Source organism: Metarhizium robertsii (genome assembly GCF_000187425.2).
Source record: "Metarhizium robertsii ARSEF 23 chromosome Unknown MAA_Scf_7, whole genome shotgun sequence".
Classification (NCBI taxonomy): Eukaryota; Fungi; Ascomycota; class Sordariomycetes; order Hypocreales; family Clavicipitaceae; genus Metarhizium; species Metarhizium robertsii.
The window spans coordinates 236,568-257,120 of record NW_011942215.1 but is presented as its reverse complement, the minus strand read 5'-3'; the positions used below and the strand labels follow the sequence as shown (position 1 = coordinate 257,120).

The window sequence follows — 20,553 nt, the reverse complement described above, 5'->3', positions numbered from 1 at the left end:
TTTTCATCAATCTGACAAATCGGCGCATCATGACCGGACGTCGCAGTCTCGTTTGGCTACGACCCCATGGACGAACTGCCCAAGGTCGTTGTGCGACTCACTGCGAAGTTGCAACCAGGTACAAGGACTGACGGCAACCGATTCTGTCGAGACTCCGGACACTGCCTCTCCACTCCGGCGCGGACTGGCCGCGGCCCCGAAGCCAAGACGGGAGCGGCAGCCGTCGGAACGGGGAAACGGCTTGGCGGCGGCAACCCCAAAACGGAAGCCAAAACGCCGAGATGCTCAATACCCATCTTGACATTGAAAAAAAAAAAAATTAAAAATTCACATGTGCACCAACGGCAGCGTCCGTCCCCACTGCATGGCCGCCCCAGTCCGACACCGCGCAAGTGGACCACGCAAACTTGACATTTCCACCCGACGCTTCCCCTTTGGCTCACAAGCATGAGCCGGCAAGAGTCGGGCTCGACGCGGCCATGGAAACGAAACATCTGGCGCCGAGCGCAAAGAAAAAGGTCATCTGCCCCGTAAAGCACTGCCCCGCAAGACTCACAAACTCGATGCTGTTAGTCTCGGAATCAACATGCGGCGGCCACGTGAATGACCATTGACCACCCTGAAGGCCCGAGAGCCGCCGTCACGATGCTTGGTGAAGCCGGGGTTTCCATCCGTGTATTGACGCGGGCTTGCGGAGAAGGCTCCTGTTTGCCCCGTCTGACGGCGGCTGACATCCCTGGGCCTGTCATTACTGCGACAAATATACGTGCTTGTCTGCGCTTTGGAAAATAAGGTATCATGACACCCTGTCTATTAGCCGCATTCAACCATGTATGTTTTCTAACCCCTGGCGAGCTTTTTTTTTCTCTCTTTACTGTCGCTCTGAGACCTATAGGTTTTCTCTCTCTTTCTCGTTTTACAAACGTTGCCAATCTAAAGACCTGGTAGTAGAAGGGGCGAACAAACAAACTGTTGGGTGTCAACCCGTTGGTATTCGGATCATGGCACATACCGACAACGACTTTGGCCCGAGTCTACCGGGCGTCTTTGACTTTACCATTCTCTTCGAGCAGAGCATTCTCTCCCTGCTGCCGGCATCCATCTTCATTCTTGTCGCGCCGCTGCGCACTTGGACCCTCGTACGCCGTGATACAATTGTGCGCTCGCGCAACTTATTCCTGGCAAAACAGGTGCGCACTGTTGAATCCCGCCAAGTCATCACTGACGTGAAAAGACGGTCTCCTACTAAACACGCTTTAGGCCACCATCGCCGTCTATTCTTGTCTGCAACTTGCCCTCGTCGCCCTGTGGTCGTTGCCATCCACGCCCAGGACAAAGACGTCCATCGCAGAAGCAGTCATTGGCGTCGTGGAAGCCGGTGCCATTTGCGCGCTGTCATGGGCAGAGCACTACAAGTCGGTCAGGCCGTCTGTCCTGCTGAACCTGTACCTCCTCCTCTCGACGCTCCTCGACACCGCCGCCGCAAGGACCTACCTCACGCGGCCGGGCCTTGCTGCCATTGGCAGCGTGTCTTTAGCCTCCCTCGCCGTCAAAGCCGCCCTGCTAACCCTCGAAGAATCGCCCAAGGACCCGGCGCGCAGGGACAAGACGACGGCCGACGAAGCGGCCGCGGGCGTCGTGAGCCGAGGCGTCTTTTGGTGGCTCAACCCTCTGCTCCTCGTCGGAGCAAAGACGCTGCTTGCCGCCGACCATGTCGGTCCCATCGAGGACAAGTTCGACTCGGCCAGGCTCCTGCGTCGGCTGGAGAGCGTCTGGGACAATGGTGTGTACCCCGGCCCCCCCCTTGCCAGTCTCTTCATCTCCCTGGGACGACTCACCCTGACTTAGATGGAACCAAAAGACGGTAAAACCGGCAGCTGGGCCCTTATGAAGTGTACGTTCCTGGCGTACAAGTGGCAGTTCCTGGCCGGCGTCCTCCCGCGGCTCCTCTTTACCGGCTTCACGTTCGCCCAGCCGTTTCTCATCAACGCCGTCGTCGACTTTGTCGGCGCGCCCGGGGAGCAGCAGACGGCCCAAGTCGCTGCGAGCCTTGTCGGCGCCACCGTCCTCGTGTACGTCGGCATTGCGGTGTGCAGCGCCGCATATCGCCACATGACGTACCAGCTTCTCACCATGTACCGGGGCGGCCTGGCCTCGTTGGTGTTTAAAAAGACGCTCAGGCTGGAAGCGTCTTCCGTCAGGGACTCGGCGCCGGTGACTTTGATGAGCACGGATATCGAGTCGATTGTCATGTCGGGCGATGCCATCCACGACATATGGGCGAGTTTCATCGAGATCCCCCTGGCGATATACCTGCTGTATAGGAACGTTGGCATCCCCAGCCTCTTTATCCTGATCCCTGCATTCTGTAAAGACTACCAGGCCCCCTCTGCCTCGACTGCTCTGTCACTGACCGTCTCGACTAGGTACCTCTGCTGCCGGTGCGCTGATTTCCCCGGCCATGGGCCCGGCCCGAGTGCAATGGAACAAGGCCATCCAGGAGCGCGTCGGCTCCGTCTCGACAATGTTGAGCCAGATCAAGGGCGTCAAGATGATGGGCCTGACGGTCCTTTTCCACGACTCGCTGCAGACTCTCCGGATTCACGAACTCAAGCTGGCCGTCAGATTTCGATGGATACTAGTCCAACTCAATTGTCTTGGTAAAAGATGCCCCTTCTGCCCATTTGTGATTCTTGATACCCGCACTCGAGGGCGCTGACCCCCCCTTTGCTAGCCATGGCATCCGAAGACCTCACGCCCGTCATTGTCATCGTCGCCGCCATTTTCTGGACCAAGGCGGACGAGGGGCTTACGGTGGCCGAGGCCTTCACCTCCCTGTCCATCATCAGCATCGCCGAGACACCCCTTGTCAATATCCTCATTTCCATCGTGCAGCTCTTTGGCGCCATTGGCTGCTTCTCCCGGCTCCAGGCATTCCTCGTCATGGACGAAAGAAGAGACTTGCGGGAAATGGCACCCTCGACCGCCTCCTCTACCCCGTCTACCGCGTGCCTCTCGTCCATCACGCTGCCCCCCGTGGACGATGCGTCCAAGGACGCGGATCCAGCGTCAAACATTGCGCTTGCAGCACTCGAGGCGCGAGCCCGCCCGTCTCTGGACCCTTCCATCCCGGCCGTGGCCATCGAAAGCGCCACCTTTACCGTCGGGGAGAATGTCAAAGTCCTCGCAGACATCAGCATGGTCTTCCCACGCGGAACCGTGTCCATGATTGTCGGCCGCGTAGGCTGCGGCAAGTCGTCCCTGCTCAAGGCCATTGCCGGCGAACTATCCCTGGCAAGGGGCCGGCTCGTCGCCGACGTGTCCTCCATGGCGTACTGCGACCAGACGCCGTGGCTGCAGAATTGCTCTATCCGGGACAACATCGCGGCCCAGTCCCCCCTCGACGAGGCGTGGCTGCACACCGTCATCGAAGCCTGCGCCCTGGACGAGGACATCTCCATGCTGCCCGCGCGGGACTTTACCATTGTCGGCTCCGGAGGCGTGGCATTGAGCGGTGGCCAGAAACAGCGGGTTGTAAGTCGGGCCAACATCCAAGCACAAGCAAGAGATTTTTGACGTTTTTGGAAAACCCAGGCCCTTGCGCGCGCGGTATACTCCCGGCGCAGTGTGCTCCTCCTCGACGACGTATTCAGCGGCCTGGACAGCACTACGTCCAGAGCCGTCTTCCAACGCGTCCTGGGCAGAGACGGCCTCGTTCGGCGGTGGAATGCGACCGTCATCATGGCCACGAACCACGGTGCGCTTGCGGTTGCCCGGTTACAAAATCTCTTGGACATGAGACTGACGCTTTGTGAAAAAAGTCAACTTCCTCCCTGCGGCTGACCACATTACCGTGCTCGGCGACAGGACCACTGTCCGGAACCAGGTGCGCTTCAACTCAGTCGATCCCTCGGAATGGGGCATCTTGGAGAGCGACACGGACAGCACCACGACCGTCTCCGGCCCGGACGGGGCCGGGCTCGAACCGGCCAAGGTCTCCCAGGAGGCGGCTGCCGATCCATCTCGAAAGACGGAAGCCGACCTGTGCCGGCAGACGGGCGACCTCGACTGCTACAGAATCTACGTGCGGTCCCTGGGCACAGTGGCCATGGTCATGCTGCTGGTTGGGAGCGTCTTGCACACCGCCATGGTCAAGATGCCGCGTGGGTTGCCCAGCACCCCGTTGTCATTTGGAATACACCAGAGAGTCAATAGCTAACCGTCACGCAGAGGTCTGGCTGAAGCTCTGGACGCAAAAGGGCACAGGGCCGACAGACTACGCCTACATGGCTGGCTACATTGGTTTTGCGCTCGCATCCACGACATTCGGCGCCCTCAACATGGGGTGATGCCTGCCGCGCTCCAATCTCCTCGTCTTGTCCTGCCGACTAACAAAGCCAAAGGTACTACTCGCTCGTCGGGGTTCCCAAGTCGGCCATCCGTCTTCACGACATGCTCCTCCGATGCGTCGTCCGGTACGCACGCCAAACCCCCCAAACTTCACCTCGAGCTAACGGGCACAAAAAAACAAGGGCGCCGTTACACTTCTTTGCCAGCACAGACAGCGGCATCACGCTCAACCGGTCCGTCGTCCTCCCCTTCACTCCACTTCGCACATGTGCTAAACTCCCGACTCCAGATTCAGCCAAGACATGACGCTCATCGACAACGCCCTCCCCATGGCCTTTCTCAACGTCACGACGCGTACGTACTGTCATCCTCTCCATAACCAAACCCCTAACCAATCAATGCCCCCAGTCTCCCTCCGCGCCCTCGCGGAAACCGGCCTCATCGCCTCCGGCGCATCCTCCGTCGCCGCCGCCATCCCCGTCTGCTTCCTGGCCCTGTACCTCATCCAGAAGTACTACCTCCGCACGTCGCGCCAGCTGCGCCTGCTCGACCTCGAGGCCAAGTCCCCGCTCTACACGCAATTCGCCGAAACCCTCGCGGGCTTGCCGACCATCCGCGCCTTCGGCTGGGCGCCCGCCTTCCGCGCCGACAACCACCGGCGCCTCGACGCCTCCCAACGGCCCTTTTACACCATGTTCTGCGTCCAGCGCTGGCTCCAGGTCGTCCTGGACCTGTTTGTCGCTGGCGTCGCGCTGGTCCTCGTCGCCCTGGCGCTCCGGGCGGGCGGCAGCAGCAGCAGCAGCGCCGCCGTCGGCCTCGCCATGGTCAACCTCATCGGCTTCAACCAGACGCTGGCCGAGGCCGTCGACCAGTGGACCCGTCTGGAGACGTCGCTCGGCGCCGTCGCCCGCCTCAAGTGGTTCGCCGGCAACACCCCCGACGAGGACGGGCCGGCACGTCATCATCGCAAACACGCGTCCCTGCCCCCCGCGTGGCCGGACCGGGGGGCCATTGCGCTGAGGAACCTCGTCGCCGCGTACAGGCACGTATTGGGCCCCTTATCTAGAACCTCGGCCGAGAAAAACTAACTCCCGCCAGTGACGAGTCCGAGCCCGTCCTAAAGGGGGTGTCGCTGACCATTCAGCCCGGTCAGAAAGTCGGCGTGTGCGGGCGCTCCGGGAGGTAGGTGGCCCTTTAAAAAAAATTCACTAGAGAAATCCCATTCTGACAGACATCATCCCGCAGCGGCAAGTCGTCGCTCGTGCTAGCCCTCGCGCGACTGCTCGACATTCGCGGGGGCAGCATCACCATTGACGCGCAGGACCTGGCCCTTCTCCCGCGGGAGACGGTGCGCCGGCGGCTCACGGCCCTGCCCCAGGACGGCGTGCGGCTGCGCGGCACGGCGCGGCGCAACCTCGACCCCTTCGGGAGATACGCCGGCGCCGACGCCGACGCCCCGCTCGAGCAGGCCCTCCGCAAGACGGGCGTCTGGGCGGCCGTCGCGCGCCGCGGCGGGCTCGACGCCGACATGGCCGCGCTGGGCCTGTCGGCGGGGCAGGCGCAGCTGTTCTTCCTCGCGAGGGCGCTGCTGCTGCTGGGCGGCGGCGGCGGCGCCCTCGTGCTTCTCGACGAGGCCACGAGCTGCGTCGACGCGCAGACCGACGACGCCGTGCGCGCCGCCATCCGGGACGACCTGCGCGGCAGGACCGTCGTCGAGGCCGCCCACCGGCTCCGTCGAGGTCGCCCACCGGCTCGACGTCCTGCGGGCCTGCGACGTCGTCGTCGTCATGGCCACGGGGCAAGTCGTCGAGGTCGGCGAGCCCGAGGCCCTCCTGGCCAAGGGGGCGAGCGCCTTCAAGGCCCTGTGGGACAGTCGCCGTCTTTAGATGAATCAATCCCCCCCGGTGGGCGGTCGGCAACATGACCAGAGGCACGAAAACGCAAAATAACACACGAGGTCGTAATCATATTCATTAATCCCTACATCTACAAGCAATCCAACCCCAACCCCCAACTCCCACACTCCGGCCAGTACCAGCAAGTCCCTTCTCCAATATAAAGCAAAACATCTATGGGGTGTCTTTAACATGCTCAGACGGACCGCGCCCAAGACGGAGGAAAAAATAAAAATGTCTTGTTTGGAGTCGAGAGAAGCGAATAAGAAACAAGTAGGAAAGAGCAAGTAAGAGGTATCGATAAATCCAGAGTTTATACTGCCTCCTGGTCCATGGGGTTGGGTATCCACTCCAAGACTTTTTTTTTCATCCGACAACACCAAGCGTACCGACTTTGGTGGCTCCTTGTTCTTGAAAATTTAATCCTCTATTGCCGTAGTTGTAAATCGTCTAAAGGCCAAGTTGTTGTTGCGCGCCAACAGCCGAGGCCAGCGTGGGCATCCGGTTTCAGTGGCCCCGGCTTTGACTCGCGCTCGTGCGACTGCGCTCATCCTCCTCCTCAATCACGTCGCTCAGCCGTGTAGGATGGTGATGCCGCGGAACAGTCTCCCAGCCAGGTGCACCATATCCCTGCCCAGAGTAGTCCTGGGGATCCGAATAAGCACCGGTCCAAGTACCCTCGCCCTCGGGCGCTGATGCAGGCTCGTGGGCACCACTGGGCGGGTTCGTTGTTGCTGGCGTATCGTAATCGTCTGCCTCCGGATCAGAAACCGAAGCTCCAGAGGGCGGTGCGGCAACAAAGGGGATTTTCTGCCCTCGAGAGTCGAGAACAAAGTTGCCTGCAGCGTCAATAATGTACTCACCTTCGCTGAATGCGCCCTCTGAGCCGCCGGATCTGCCTCGGGCGTGCGACTGCCCCTGCTCGTGGGGTCTGTAATAGGTGCCGCTGGGGCCCGCAGTCGTCGGTGATGTTGCCGAAGGCGCCTGTGAGTGCTCGGGGCCGTAGCTTTGCGGGTACTCGGCTTGATACGCCTCTGGCTCCCTCCTGGTGGTGCCCTGCCGGCTGACGCCGCCATGCGTCATAGGAACAACTTGTACGCCGCCAACAACGGTAGGGTGGCCCGACTGTAATGATAAAGTTCTGTCTCGCTCCTCTTGCTCTCTCCGTCCGAGTTCCTCCCAAGCTCTGCGCGCTTCTTCCTTGGAAATCTGCAGCTCCTTTCGCATCTCAGCAAGCTGTTTCTCGGCCTTGGACGTGTCTCGTTCATGGACGATGGCATCTCGAATGGCATTCGCGCGGTCTCGTCGTTCTCTTTCCAGCGCCTTTTCGAGCATGCCATTGACCTCCTGCGCTCGTTCCAGCTCGGCTCTGGTCTCAAAGAACCAACGCTGGAACTTTCTCTCTGAGCTGGCGCGTAGCCGTTGTAGTTCGACCACCGCATGAAACAAGTTGGCACCAGCGGCTGACAAGTCAGTAACTTGCCGCGCGAGTTGTTGGCTTAAGGGGTCGCGGTTGATGTCGTCCTTGTTCTGCTCTAGTTTCCTAATCCAGTAGCTTGTCAGGCCCTCCCAATGAGCAGATAGCGTTTCCCACCGCTCAAAGGCATGGGGGAACGAATTCCTAGGCTTCGCAGGCTCCGTGGGTTGAGTCGTGGGTTCCGCCGGGGCAATGGTCTGCTGTTGGGGCCGCGGCCGGCCACTAGATGTGACATATGTAGGTGATCTGGTAGGTTGCTGGGTGGTGTTGGGTGCAAATTGTGCAGGTATTTGCTGCTCTGCTGATGTTTTAGCCGTAGGTACTGCGGCTGGGACTCTAGGAGCATGTGTGGCTTCTTGGGCAGCTTGGCCACGACCACGGGGTGGTGAGTGTTGCTGCTGCTGCAGGTGTTGCGGCTCTGTGCCGCTGAGTTGCCCGGCAGCAACGCCAGCAGATGGACGTTCGGCATTCCTTCGTCGTGTTTCATCCAGCAAACGTGCTTCCTGTTCGGCTCTGCTTCGTTCTAGAGCCAGCTGTTCAGCTTCTGCCCTCTGTCTCGCTTCTCTGGCAGCCCGTTCTTGCATAATCATCCTCGGCCCTCGAATTCCAGACGGCGAACTGGTCGGCGCAGGCCCAGCCGTGGGACGGCGGGTAGATGCCGCACCATTGCCACTGGATGTAGCAGGAAGTCCGCTGGTGGCAGCCACCAGGTCCGCCATATCAGCGGATTCCTCGACGACGTCGGGCGTAAAGGGGTTTGGGTACCGAAGAGCCTCTTCAAGAGCAAAAAGAATAGCACTATGGGTGTTCCTAGAAACTCTGACAACGGGGTGCGGCTCGCGCCGATCCCGGCCGGGGGGAGAGTGAGACCCGGAGTGGTGCTGAGAGTGAGGTCGATCCGAGGAAATGTCCTTGTCAAGGATCTCTTTTAGATCTTGGGAATTGTTCCGGTGCAGACGGGCTCGGTCCTCGAACAGAGAAGAGCTGAGGCCAGTGACAGATGAGTCTGGCCGCGTCCTGGCAAAGGGGACGCGACTCGGAGAAAAGCCAGTTGAGGCTGCGGCAATATGGACTTGACGCGGCTCTGTACTGGCCGGACTCGGCGAGGGAGCGGACTCAAACCTGGGGGTCCGGCGAAGAGATCGTTGGACCGAGGAAGCTGGCGTGGAGAGTCTCGAGACGGGATCTGGGTCCTGATGATGGAATGTCTGCTGGGTGGGCACCAAAGTCGAGTGCTGCTGGCGTTGCTTAGGGTATGATGTAGGCTCGTGGTCGCGGGTCTCGTGAGGGTCGTGGAAGAGAGACTCGGGTGGCTGGGGAAAGACTCCTGAGGCCGTTGGGGCTGGGTGTGAAGGAGACAAGGCGGCGAGCTCACCACCAAGTCGCGGCGGCAGCGAGACGTTGGCCGTTGGACGTTAGATTCGCCTGGGTCCTTGGGTTGACGGAATTGGGGATCGAAGATTGGGCAAGATGAGCGCGAGGAGCAGGGCACAGCGACGCACAGCGCAGAGGTCTGGCTTGGGACCAGAATGTGTCGACTCTGCCGTGTGACGTCGGAGAGCTTTCAAACGTCGAGGGGGCCCAGGCAAAGATAAAAAAAGAACTGGCTGGAATGCAAGCTAGGGATGAAAAGAGTCAGGACGAGACAGTCATGGGTGGAAGAGTGCCGGCACCCAATAGAGAGAGGAAGGGCATTGAAGGACAGAGATGGAGGCGCACAAGGTGACCCCGAAGTGAGGTGATGTCAAAATGTGGTGGCAGGAAAAAAAAAGGCGGCGATCGGATTGGAAGTTGGAGTTGAAGGCCTGCTGGTTCTGTCTGGTCGAATGTCAACGGCGGCGGCGGCGAGGTGACAAGCAGGCAGTCAATGCTACCAGACCAGACCAGACATGGAACTGGAGCTGAGGCTGGTCGGGGCCGACGGGGGTAGGTACCTTAGCAGGCACTCCTTACTGGGCAGGTGGGCAGGTGGATCCGGGTTCAAGGCTCAACTTGCACCAACATGCAACGTCCAAACTCCAAAAACGGGGGGCTGGAAGTTCAACGTCAAGGCGCAGCCCTGTGCAGCTCGCGGTGAGCAGATGCGCGTCACGCAATTGGGGACGCCCAAGGCCTCGCAAGACGGTCGCAATCCCCGGCACTCGTTCAATGCTGCGCCAATGTTGGGACTTGGGAGTCTGTCTGGCAGCGAGGATATCCGTTCAATGTGCCGCCGTACGTTGTGCGCCCAAGTCTGGTACTTGCCTGGGTCCGGGAGGTACCTCGGTACGTCGTACGTCCTCAACAAGTCGCCGCCCGACAGGGACCAGTTGGCAAGGTCCTGGTCCGTTTCACTCGAGCTGCTGGCCTCGCCTCGACGCTCCACGCCAACGCCTGCGAGCAATTCAATGGGCAATGTAATGTCTTGCCAGAAAGTCGCAGTCGCCGTCAACAGGTCGCGCAACCAGCTATGGCCGGAACAATGGGAATGAGGCGCTGCGACGGGCGGCACCCGGTCGTCCCCGGACTGTCTACCACGTGCGAGGTACCCAGAGATGCGCGGCATGTACCAGACATGTCCTGTCCGGTACAACACAATCTGGGGTCAGGCGGCGCAAAAACGGTCAACTAGTCTGGTAAGTAGCTGGCAGAACAAGGAAAGAGCACTTGAGGACAAGACATGCTCCGAAACAGCTACATGTACGCAAAAGAAGCACGTTGACATGGTTTTTTACAACGTCGGCAAACTGAGTGTCTTTATTGCCTACCAAGGACTCCGTAGGAGGTCAACCCTTACGGCACCAATCCATCATCTCCCTGCCCTCTGTTTTTGCCTCACGCTAGCCTGCAGCCAACTACGAGTCTACAACCGTCTGGCGCCAACATCGTGCATGGTTCTGGTGGCAATCAGCTTGATGAGTTGTTCAGGTTAATGCCGCTCGCCACCTTAGTTCCGGGCGGCACCAGTAGTCTCTTCCGTCGGAGGGCTTGAGTCTTGACCACCATCCTCTTTTGCCTCAAGTGAGTATCTGGGGGCGCCAACCAACACCCAACCCCCGCAGGGTTTTTCACGCCCTTCGGACGTTTTTGCATCCGTTGCGTCTGGATCGGGGTCAGGGCTCACATGAGTTGCGCTAAGGGAAGAAGAAATGAGAGCGGCCTCGTGGTCATGCGTGCGTGTGTGTGCGCGTGTTGCTCTCGTGGATTGGAGTTGCATGAGGACGCATGGATCCCTGGCCTCAATTGTGTCTTGCTGCAAACCAACAACTTGCCTCCCAGATGGAGACTGCAAGTCAGTCAACCAAGACGGTAGGAAACAAAGGGAAACTCTCGCAAGCGTCGGGGTGGTTGAAAGTTTGCCCCTCAATTGCTACGTCTAATGCAGAATGGACTTTGATTCTATTGGCAATATTCCCCCGAGAGAAGCCTGTCTGAATCTATCAAGCAACGCCCACAGTTGAGACTTGAAAAAGAGAAACCCAGGGGCAAAGTCACTGCCTTTTCCTCTATCCAGCAAGTACAGCATGGCGAGTCTGGCATCCGTATCTCAATAACCAAAACCCACCGTAGAAAGGTTTTATTCAACTTGTTCAACCCGATTATTAGCCCCCAAACCAGCATCACCGCCTCACCCTCAACTTGGGGACGCTCAACTGCGTTGCCGCCCCGCCAGAAAGCGACATGTTCCAAGCCGAGTGCAACCCATTGTCTCCATCGGAACGCCTCTGGCCTCCCAAGCCGGCCAATCTTCTTCTCCACATTGGCCATTTCTGTCGACGCAGTCTCAACCTTGGTCATGTCTGCCTCGAGGACAAGGACCGTCTCGCAATGCGTTCACGGCACTGCGTACCTTGCAGCAAACCCAGCCACACTGCCCCGGCCAAGATGCGACAATCTCCCACGGAACAAGTGAGAATCCCATCCACTTCCAGATATCAATTCCCCTTTTCGGCAGATCATGGGCGCGCGGGTAACTATGGACGGCTCGGCCCTCTCAAGATCAAGTGATTGTGCCGTTTGCGCGGGCCAATCATGTCGCGCCCAAGACATTCTGCGAAATAAGCTCTCGGCACTGGGACATGTTGGCTTGAGGATATGGGGATTTATCATTTGACAGCCGGACGGTTTATACTCGATGTACGGTGAGCAAGTGATTACTAGTCAAATAATTTCATCGTTAATTTTTTTTTTCACATTACTTCTATAGAAACCCAGAGGCATAAAGATAATCATCGTTGTACAAAATTTGAACCATATAGCAAACTTGTACTCCGTAGCATACATACAATCTCTTCTAGTCGCATTCAAGCACCGACGTCAGCCCGAGTATACGCATACATAAAACAGCCATATTCTTGCAGACTTTTAAAAAAAATACATATGTAATTAACATGCCCATTCCGTTACTTCCGTCCCCCCTCTAAGCAGTATCCAAAACAATAACCTCTGCCTCCTCCTCCCCAATGCTCTCCACGACCAACTTGTCGCCGGCAAAGACGCCCTCCACAAACGCGCCGTCGCCCTCGTCCAGCTCGGCGTCCTCCCGCCCATCCAGGCGGATCTTGGCCTTGCCCCCCTTCAGCATGGGCAGGTGCACAAACACCTTCCTCCCGTTCTGCTCGGTGGCATCCGCCCCGACGACCCATTCAAACGCCCTGCCGGGCGCGGCGATGCCCGCGCCCATGGCGAAGTCGGCGTGGATGGGAATGCTGCCCTCGACGACGGGCTCGGCGTCCTTCTCCTGCTGGGCCGTGGCGTCCTTCCCGCCCTTCAGCGGGCTCAGGATCTTGACGAAGCCCCTGCGCTTGGCCTCGTCGTCAAAGTGGCGCGTGTGGTAGCGCGGCGCGAGCCCCTTCTTCCAGGGCAGCGCCCAGATCTGCAGGAAGTGCACCGTGTCGCGCTTGTGCTCGTTGAACTCGGAGTGGGCGATGCCCGTGCCGCCCGTGGTGAACTGCACGTCGCCGCGGTGCATGCGGTAGAACTTGTCCGACTGGCCGCCCTCGCTGCCCTTGGCGAGCATGGAGTCGCGGTGCGTCAGCTCCCCGGACAGGATGTAGCTGAAGATCTCAAAGTCGCGGTGCGGGTGCGTGGGGAAGCCCGAGTCGGCCTTGACGCGGTCCTCGTTGAGCACGCGGAGGGACCCAAAGTGCGTGAAGTTGGGGTTGTACCAGTCGGCAAAGGAGAAGCTGTGGTACGTGTTGAGCCAGCCGTGGTCGCTGTGGCCGCGGGTGCCGGACCGGTGCGGCGTGATCTTGGCGTTGCGGAGGACCGACTTGGACATGTTGGCGGCCGACTTGAGCATGGGCTGGTCGCTTGGTTTGCTGAAAATGCTGAGGTCGATGGCCCTTGACAGGGTTTGTGACAGTGTGTAGTTGAAGCTGGGTGCGATGCTGATGATGAGGATGGAAATGGAAGCGATGACAATGGCAACAGCCGTTGCGAGGCGAGACATATATACTTGGTCGGGCAGGGCGTGTGGAAGTGAGGAGAAGGTTCGCGGGGAAAAGATGGCTTCTTCTTTGGCAATTTACAACGTTTGCATAATGGTACATTCATATATAATGGTCTCAAAGTTTATATGCGCCATGTGCAGTTACCGTACTGTTTGCTATTAGCAAACGATTCTTAAGCCCAACGTAATCGGCGCCGTTCCCAAATAGGACTACGGTGGGTGTGATTGGCCAATTGCGGTTCCGGCTTTGACGGATTACGGGATGATGACTTGAGAATCTCTGGAGCTTGGGGAATGCTTTCACTACAGCCCATATTACCTAATCTTTCTCAAGCACAAGCTCCCGGTTGCAAATGCTTCCTTGCGCCCACGTGATGAAGCGGGCGTGCAGAGGTGCGGCAGCGTTGTCGGACGATGGTGTGATGCGCTGGCATGTGGCTTGCCTGCATGGCCTGCGCTGGAGCTACGTATTGCTGGGCGTTGCTTGTAGGGAAGGCGTCTGGGTTGATCAAGTCAATCGGCGTGGGTTCTTGATGCCCAAACTCCGTCTGCAGAATCATCAATACGCCTTACAACAGGATTCAATGTGGTGAACTGATCAAAGATGGGGGAGACGCAATGATGGCCTTGAGATGCATTTGCAGTTTGTGGGGCCAAAGGCCGAGAAAGATGCCAAAGAATACTCCGTAAACGCGGGCTATTGAGAGCCGTGGGTGAAGGAATACATGGTGCCTACTTTATCAAGCATAGCCCCAACAATGAATTTATGTTTCTACTCTCGCGCCATCTCGACTTTTTATTTCGGCCAAGTCGGGTGCTCTGTGACGTCGGACGAAGCCTGACCCGCATGTATCGTGTGCCACGTATCCGGTGCAGCTGCAGCCTGAACTTGCCAGGTAAACAGCAGCACCGTAGAATAACAAGTTCCAAATGTTCGCACCAGAAGGGTCAAGAATAGAACAGGCGCAATAACATGTGGCCTGCCATCTGCATCTGCTTTACCTCCGGGACGTCGCGAGACTGAAGCACCTCCACCAAACCCAATCAATAAATTCATTTACTATATCAACTACATCCTGTCGAGGATGGAGCCGGTGTGGTACAACTGTTGATATGTCGCTGTACCAGGTACCGCGGCCGAATTCCGTACCAATACTCGCATTTGTCTTCCTGGTAATCCAGCTAAGCCTGGAAGTGCGCCAAGCTTCTTGTTTGGCCGGCCAGAACCAAGATACATGATTTTTTTTTTTTTCTTTTTTTGAAAAAGAAAGAAAGAAAAAAAAGGAAATCTTCGCCCTGCAACGGGTAGCTAGGTACGGAGTAGGTAATTATGATCAATCGTCGTTGAAGATGGGCGAGCACCATTGTTTCATACTTGACGTGTCAAGTCGTTATGAGGTCTGTGCTGGGCGCTCGAAGAGACCCTTGGCGCAAGTTGGTAGTGCGTGGCGGGAAGGTGCTATCGGCGCTGGTGAAGGATTGGCTCCAAGTGCAGTCGCCAGAATCTTGACCAGCCCCCAATCATGGCCATGGCAAAACTCCGTGTTCGGTAGAGAACAATACACTGAGCGCATTGACTCCTGTCCAACCTCACACATCGAAAGGCTGCCTCGGCGTACGAAGCACAGAATATGGAACTCTGCAAAGTAGACGATGCACAAACACGCAGTACATTGTCATGTCCTTTTTAAGCTGCATGTGGTCCAGATTGGCCTGACGGCCCAGAGGTCAACTGCCTGTCCCAACCTCCCGGTGAAAACGAGACCGGACATCTGGAGGAGCTGGGAGCCGGGGTCGGAGTCCATGGTCATACAGCAGTCTCATTGCCCGGGTGTTCCTTCCTCGGATGACATTTTAAGCGCCGTCGCACACACACACATTTCCACACTTTTGGAAAAAATTGCATTCGGCTCCCTATCCCCAACTCTCCCCCCTTCACGACGTCCCTTCGCGGCGGAACTTGGACAATTTGTTGTCTGAAGCCTCAGGTAAGCCGTTGGTCTCTTTCTCAGCCCTCTATTGTCTCTCCAACAGGCGGAGTCATCCGCCTGCTACTCTGGTCCGCTCTGCCGCTGAGGGCTCAGAGCCCGCCCAAAACCCACTCCGGACGTGGGGCCGGTGGCTGGATGCCCAACATCGAAAACGCCCAGCTATATTGAGCTCAAGCCGTTTCTGTTTCATCATTGGTGCCTTCACGCTCTCCCAACCTCGTCGAAAAAGAGAATTTTACTCTCCCAAGACCAACCATATCAGAGTTAATTTCCTCTTGCATCATGTATTCTCATCTTGCATTGCATTTGGACGCATCAATTGGCCGCTATACCCAAGTGGACCTGACCTGCATTGGAATGCCTCCACGATGAACTTCCAAAACCTAAACTTTGAATATGTGGAAGCTCCCCGTACGTTGAGATCGCACACCGTTTCCTAAATCATTTCACCTAATCTACTTACGGGTTTTTTTAATGCCTCCAACGCTAGCTTGACGGCTTGACTGATGGTTGTGTTCTGCTAGATTGGTTTCCGCCGCGAGAAATAGTGCCTTCTGTTCACACCACCGGCGACGGCTCGGAATCAGCTCGTCGACTGCGTCTTTCTCAGGATAGCCACAACCGTTTAGACTATCGGCAAAGCCAGTCGTTCTCGCAGCGGTCATTGTCACCACAGCCGTCCATTCTGCCGAAACAACCCTCTCCCGCCTCACCTACCCACTCATCTCCAGAGCTGTATGGTCCAGACCGGCTATTTGGACTCTCCGGTGCATTCCAGTCAGGGCGACAGCCACAGCCGGACACAAGGGCTTTAATGTCAAACCAAGCGGTTAGGTTTGACGAGGCTCAGCTGGCCATGTTCGCTGCCGACAATGCTGCCCATATGGACGGCTTGAAAGATGAACTGGCTCTCGCTGCGGGAAAGGTCACTCCTGGCGTCGACGACAGTCCGTATATTCAATACGCTCTGGAGGCGTTAACCCGCGAAAGAGAAAGTAGCACCGCCAGCCAAATACCCATTCCTTCACCTCCTTCGGAGACGTATAATGAAGGATGTCAACCACGGAGCCCAAAGTTCATGGTCAAGAGATTCGCAGCTCCACCGACAGCGTCTGCTCGAGGTGAGCGGTTGTCCTCACATGAAATGGTCAATTCACCCCTTTTACACCAATGTCAGCTTGACACCCCTGAGCTGCCACAAGACCGAGGTTTTTCATATATTCCTCAGCCAACCCTACCGACGGCGGCTCCATTGTCTCAAAAGCCGTCTTCCACGGACCACTGGATTCCGGTGGACAAAAACATGTTGCAGACTATTGATCCCCGGGGCCGTACATATCCACCCTTGACTTTCAAGCCACGAATTTTACGACCATTCTCCATGTTAATGTTAATGACTTTATGCGCACTCATGATGGCGGCACTGATATTTTCCGCCGTGTATTCGCGAAAGAATGATGGATTGACGCCCTACCCCGGCAGTATATATTCGGGTCAATATTTTGTGTTTCGTATCTTGCCTCAATTGTTGGCCGGGGTGGTCCTCATCTACGCTCAAAACATTATGGCAGCATCCCTCCGCATTGTACCATTTGCCACTTTGGCCGAGGAAGATCCCGAGAAACGATATCTGGCCCTATTCCGGAGCCTGTACCCAACAACCTTTCTACTTCCTCAGCTTTCAGGCCCCTGGCAGCTCAAAACATTCGGCATAGCCACTTGGCTTGCCAACTTCACCCTCCCACTACTGAGCGCGACATTTACATGTATATACGTGGACGGCCAGGGACAGTGGATATGGTCAGCTACGCAGGGTTTGATCTGGGTATCAGTTGCCCTATATGCTATTCTCCTGGTTGCTGCCTGCATATTAATGACGTTTTGGTTTGGCCACTGGACCGGACTTCTCTGGGATGCGCGCTCCATCGCAGACCTGATCCCGCTGCTGCATCGTACCAACACCATGAACAGCTACCGGCGCAAGGGCCTCTATGAGCGCAACTGCGACTACAGGGCAGAACTCCGGGAGCGGTGGTTCGACCGGCTAGGATACTGGCAGAATGGAGACATGACGGGGGGCGTTTGGCACACGATCGGAACATCGGCCGTGCCGGCAGACGGCGGCGCAGATGCTGGCGCAGAACCGCGATCTGAACGTCGAAGCAACAATCTCTCCGTCGGGTCCCACCTGACGGCTTCCTCTGCGCTGCTAGACTTTGAAGGAGGCACGTATCTGCCGTGGTGCCTTAGAGACGTGCCACTGGTGTCGTTCATCCTTGTGACCAGCGGCCTGCTGCTAGCTCTCCTCATCGTGTCTTTCCTGCCCCAGACAAGGCTCGAGTCCGGGTTCGCACCTCTCCTCGCTTCACGACCGGATGACGCAGCCTTCTCCGCAGCCAACTTCCTCTACAGCTTCCTGCCCGCCACCCTGGGCATGGTCCTGTTCCTCCTGTTCCAGAGCCTCGACCAAGCGCTGCGCATTCTCCAACCGTGGGGCGACATGGCCTCCCTCGACGGCGCCGTCGCAAGCCGCTCCATCCTCGCCGACTACGCCGCCTGCCTCCCCCTGCACGCACCGGTGCACGCTCTCCGCAACGGCCACTGGCGCGTCGCCGTCATATCCCTCATGTCCACGCTCTTCGTCTTCATCCCCATCCTCGCGGGCGGCCTGTTCATGGCCCTCACGGCCCCGACGCAGCAGGTCCGCATGTTCCCGAGCATGCCAGTCTACGGCGTCCTCGTCGCATTCCTCGTCCTCTACGTCGGCTGCACGTCCCTCCTCGTCCCCCGCCGCCGCCAGTTCCACCTCCCCCACGGCGTCACCACCGTCGCCTCCCTCATCAGCTTCTGCACCGCCCGGGACCTCTACGAGGACCCCGCCTTCCGCTCCGTCCGGTCCAGGAAGGACCTCGCCGCCCGGCTGGGCGTCGGCCGCAAGGACGCCCGCGAGGAGAGCGTCTGGTTCTTCGGCGTCCTGGCGGGCCGCGACGAGAAGCGCATCAGCGTGCGGCGAATGAAGCGGTACACTGACAAAATGGCAATGACACGCTCCATGACCTCCATGGTCTGACGACAGAAAATCGACGACATTAAACGGTATATAATGAAACGGATTTTACGGGTGTAATGGATTTCACGGAATTTTTCAAAACATGGCATCGGAGTTTTTTTTTTTTTTCTTCTTTTTTTTTTTGCAGGCATTTCTTCCTTGTAATACCGTGGGTGTTCCTTCTTCTTGGCCGGGTTTGCATTTTGGCGTCATGCGTGGAAATAAATGACTGATGGATGGATCAACTGGAATGTTTGACGGCACGTGAATGACAAGCCGCACAGGGATGTATGTACATATGTAAAACACGGCGTGAATTTTTCTGTTCCAATATACCTCTCTATGCTACGGAAACAAAGCGCATCAGTCGAAAAAGAACTTTTTCTTCCAGCAACGTAATTAAACACATTTCTGTCATGCTCGCTTTTTCTTTTTGTTTTTTTCCTTTTTTTGCCCTTTTGGCTTCGCAAGCCGCTTTGTCAGACAAAAACGCCAAGACCAAGACGGCGGGAAAACGTTTGACATGTCTCGCAGCCACACCAGCCTCCATACCAGCACTTCCAAGGAATGCAGACGCATAAACAAACATGTGCAACACCCATCGTCGTGGGAACTCGTTTGTTTCCCCAGTCACCTGCAGGGGCATACACGCCGCACATTCATCCGATAATAAAGGCATATTTTTTTTTGTAAACTACAGGAGCCCGCGAGGACTCATATCCAACACCGTGTTTTTACTAGCCCGCCAAGTTTGACATACACTCATCGTAAAACAAAAAAAAGGCATAACAAAGGAAAAAGTCGTAAAGATTGTCAAAGACAAAGATCATAAGAGAAAGAAAGACATAAAACATTCGGTCCTTTCATAATTTTGTGGTACTTTCATAGGTCGTGGTACATCGTGACATGAAGGAACAACTCGGTAATTCAAAACTCCCCGCCCATGCATCGTGAGGTGCCATTACAGTACAAAAAAAAAACAAGTCATTACAGTGAATCGTTAGAGTGCGGTTACCGACTTCTCCGCCCGAGAAGACGTCCAAAAACATCATGTCCGTGGCGCTTTTGGTGCGTAGACGTGGATGAGAGAAAGGGGGTGTCATTTTTCTCGGCGCATTTTTGCTGAGCCGTTGGCGTTGTGTTTGACCGGTTCCTTCTCCGCTTGTAAGTGCTGTCGGAGCGCTTGTGGAAGCTAAAAAACTTGCGCGAGTGTCCGTCCTCGCAGTCAGAGTCGTCTTCGAAAACAGAGTGAGGCTCCTGCGTGAGCTGCTCGGTTTGGACACGAGGCAACGCCGCGAAGGACTTGAAGTGTCTAGGGGCACGAGGCGGGGAGGGCCGGATTTCTGGGACAGGTAGGTGGGTTGCTGAGTGGGAAATGACGGAGTAGATAGTGCAGTGAGAACGACGATTGAGAGACGCCTCATCTGCGGTTTTTCTGGGGCGTTGACCACAAGATGTTCTCGGCCTGCGACAGTCATCGGTGGGCGAGACCGGACTCGGGTCCTGGATTATGTAGTCGGCCACCGCACTGCTGACGGGTACAAAGGCAATGTGTTGCATACAAGGGGCCAAGAGAGCCTCCGCGGGTCGAGGTGGTCTCACTGGTGTACGGCCGCCTGAAGTCGACGGCCTTGAAGGTTTCTTGTCCTTTGGTACAGGGATGGGTGGCAGATTTTTGGTTGGAGGCGGAGACGGCAGCTTTGGAAACGGCGAATATGTGGCGGCTGCTTTCCTTGTTTGTGTACGAGACGGCGCTGCTGAGCCGGTTGCCAAAGGCCATGATGATGGTATCCGTTCACCGAGACACGTATACTGCTTCTTCACGCGGGGAGAAGGTATCAATGCCGGGTACTGCTTGTTTGGGGCAGGGAAGGAATCGAGGTTGGTCTTGGTGCTCTCGCGGTGCGGCCAAAAGCTATCCCACAACTCGGCGGTATGAGCATGATACTGGTAGTCATCATCCACCGAAACCTCAGAGTCAGTTCGGTCCTCTATCAGCCCCGGCGCGGAGCCCTCCGAGCCCAGTGACTCCCTTCCGCGGGAAGAGCTATTCGATGAGTATCGTGAGCTGATGGGAAAGGTTGGGGAAGTGGGAGATGTAGAATCCTTTCGGGGATATGAGTAATTGGCCACGGGGTAGTATTTCGATACGAGAGTGAGGTCTACCAGCTTGCCAGAGGATCGATCCATGGCAGGCAGCTGGACACGGCTCGTTGGCGTGTCGGTGTCGTCAGATGCAGTGATGAAGCATATATTGCTTTGAGTGAGCTTGTTTAACGTCCCCTTGAGCGACATGAGATGTAACCGCTATCGTGGTTGACAACGGAGAAGGGGTCATGGGTATAAACAGATTCTTAAAC

At 57.0% G+C, this 20,553-nt stretch overlaps 5 protein-coding genes across 5 annotated transcripts; 2 read left to right on the top strand and 3 right to left on the bottom strand.

The window, feature by feature from the left end:
- Positions 1–1,001: 1,001 nt before the first annotated feature.
- On the top strand, positions 1,002–6,236 carry MAA_09096 (ABC transporter, transmembrane domain, type 1; the record flags this gene model as incomplete). The annotated part of the gene is made up of 15 exons (XM_007827094.2): positions 1,002–1,190; positions 1,261–1,783; positions 1,862–2,368; positions 2,427–2,660; positions 2,735–3,534; positions 3,595–3,757; positions 3,822–4,163; positions 4,231–4,345; positions 4,404–4,475; positions 4,533–4,583; positions 4,640–4,704; positions 4,759–5,396; positions 5,456–5,532; positions 5,596–6,061; positions 6,090–6,236. 15 exons carry the CDS (start codon positions 1,002–1,004, stop codon positions 6,234–6,236), a joined length of 4,389 nt encoding a protein of 1,462 aa, XP_007825285.2.
- A 516-nt stretch (positions 6,237–6,752) lies between these two features.
- On the bottom strand, positions 6,753–10,267 carry MAA_09095 (uncharacterized protein; the record flags this gene model as incomplete). The annotated part of the gene is made up of 3 exons (XM_007827093.2): positions 6,753–9,035; positions 9,098–9,235; positions 9,725–10,267. The coding sequence occupies 3 exons, from the start codon at positions 10,265–10,267 to the stop codon at positions 6,753–6,755; spliced, it is 2,964 nt and encodes a 987-aa protein (XP_007825284.2).
- Positions 10,268–12,121: 1,854 nt separating this feature from the next.
- Positions 12,122–13,153, bottom strand: MAA_09094 (pirin; the record flags this gene model as incomplete). Its single annotated transcript, XM_007827092.1, has 1 exon — positions 12,122–13,153. The coding sequence occupies one exon, from the start codon at positions 13,151–13,153 to the stop codon at positions 12,122–12,124; it is 1,032 nt and encodes a 343-aa protein (XP_007825283.1).
- Positions 13,154–15,512: 2,359 nt separating this feature from the next.
- MAA_09093 (phosphoribosylaminoimidazole-succinocarboxamide synthase) lies at positions 15,513–18,214 on the top strand (the record flags this gene model as incomplete). Its single annotated transcript, XM_007827091.2, has 2 exons — positions 15,513–15,555; positions 15,669–18,214. 2 exons carry the CDS (start codon positions 15,513–15,515, stop codon positions 18,212–18,214), a joined length of 2,589 nt encoding a protein of 862 aa, XP_007825282.2.
- A 990-nt stretch (positions 18,215–19,204) lies between these two features.
- MAA_09092 (uncharacterized protein) lies at positions 19,205–20,488 on the bottom strand (the record flags this gene model as incomplete). The annotated part of the gene is made up of 1 exon (XM_007827090.1): positions 19,205–20,488. One exon carries the CDS (start codon positions 20,486–20,488, stop codon positions 19,205–19,207), a length of 1,284 nt encoding a protein of 427 aa, XP_007825281.1.
- Between the last annotated feature and the right edge of the window lie 65 nt (positions 20,489–20,553).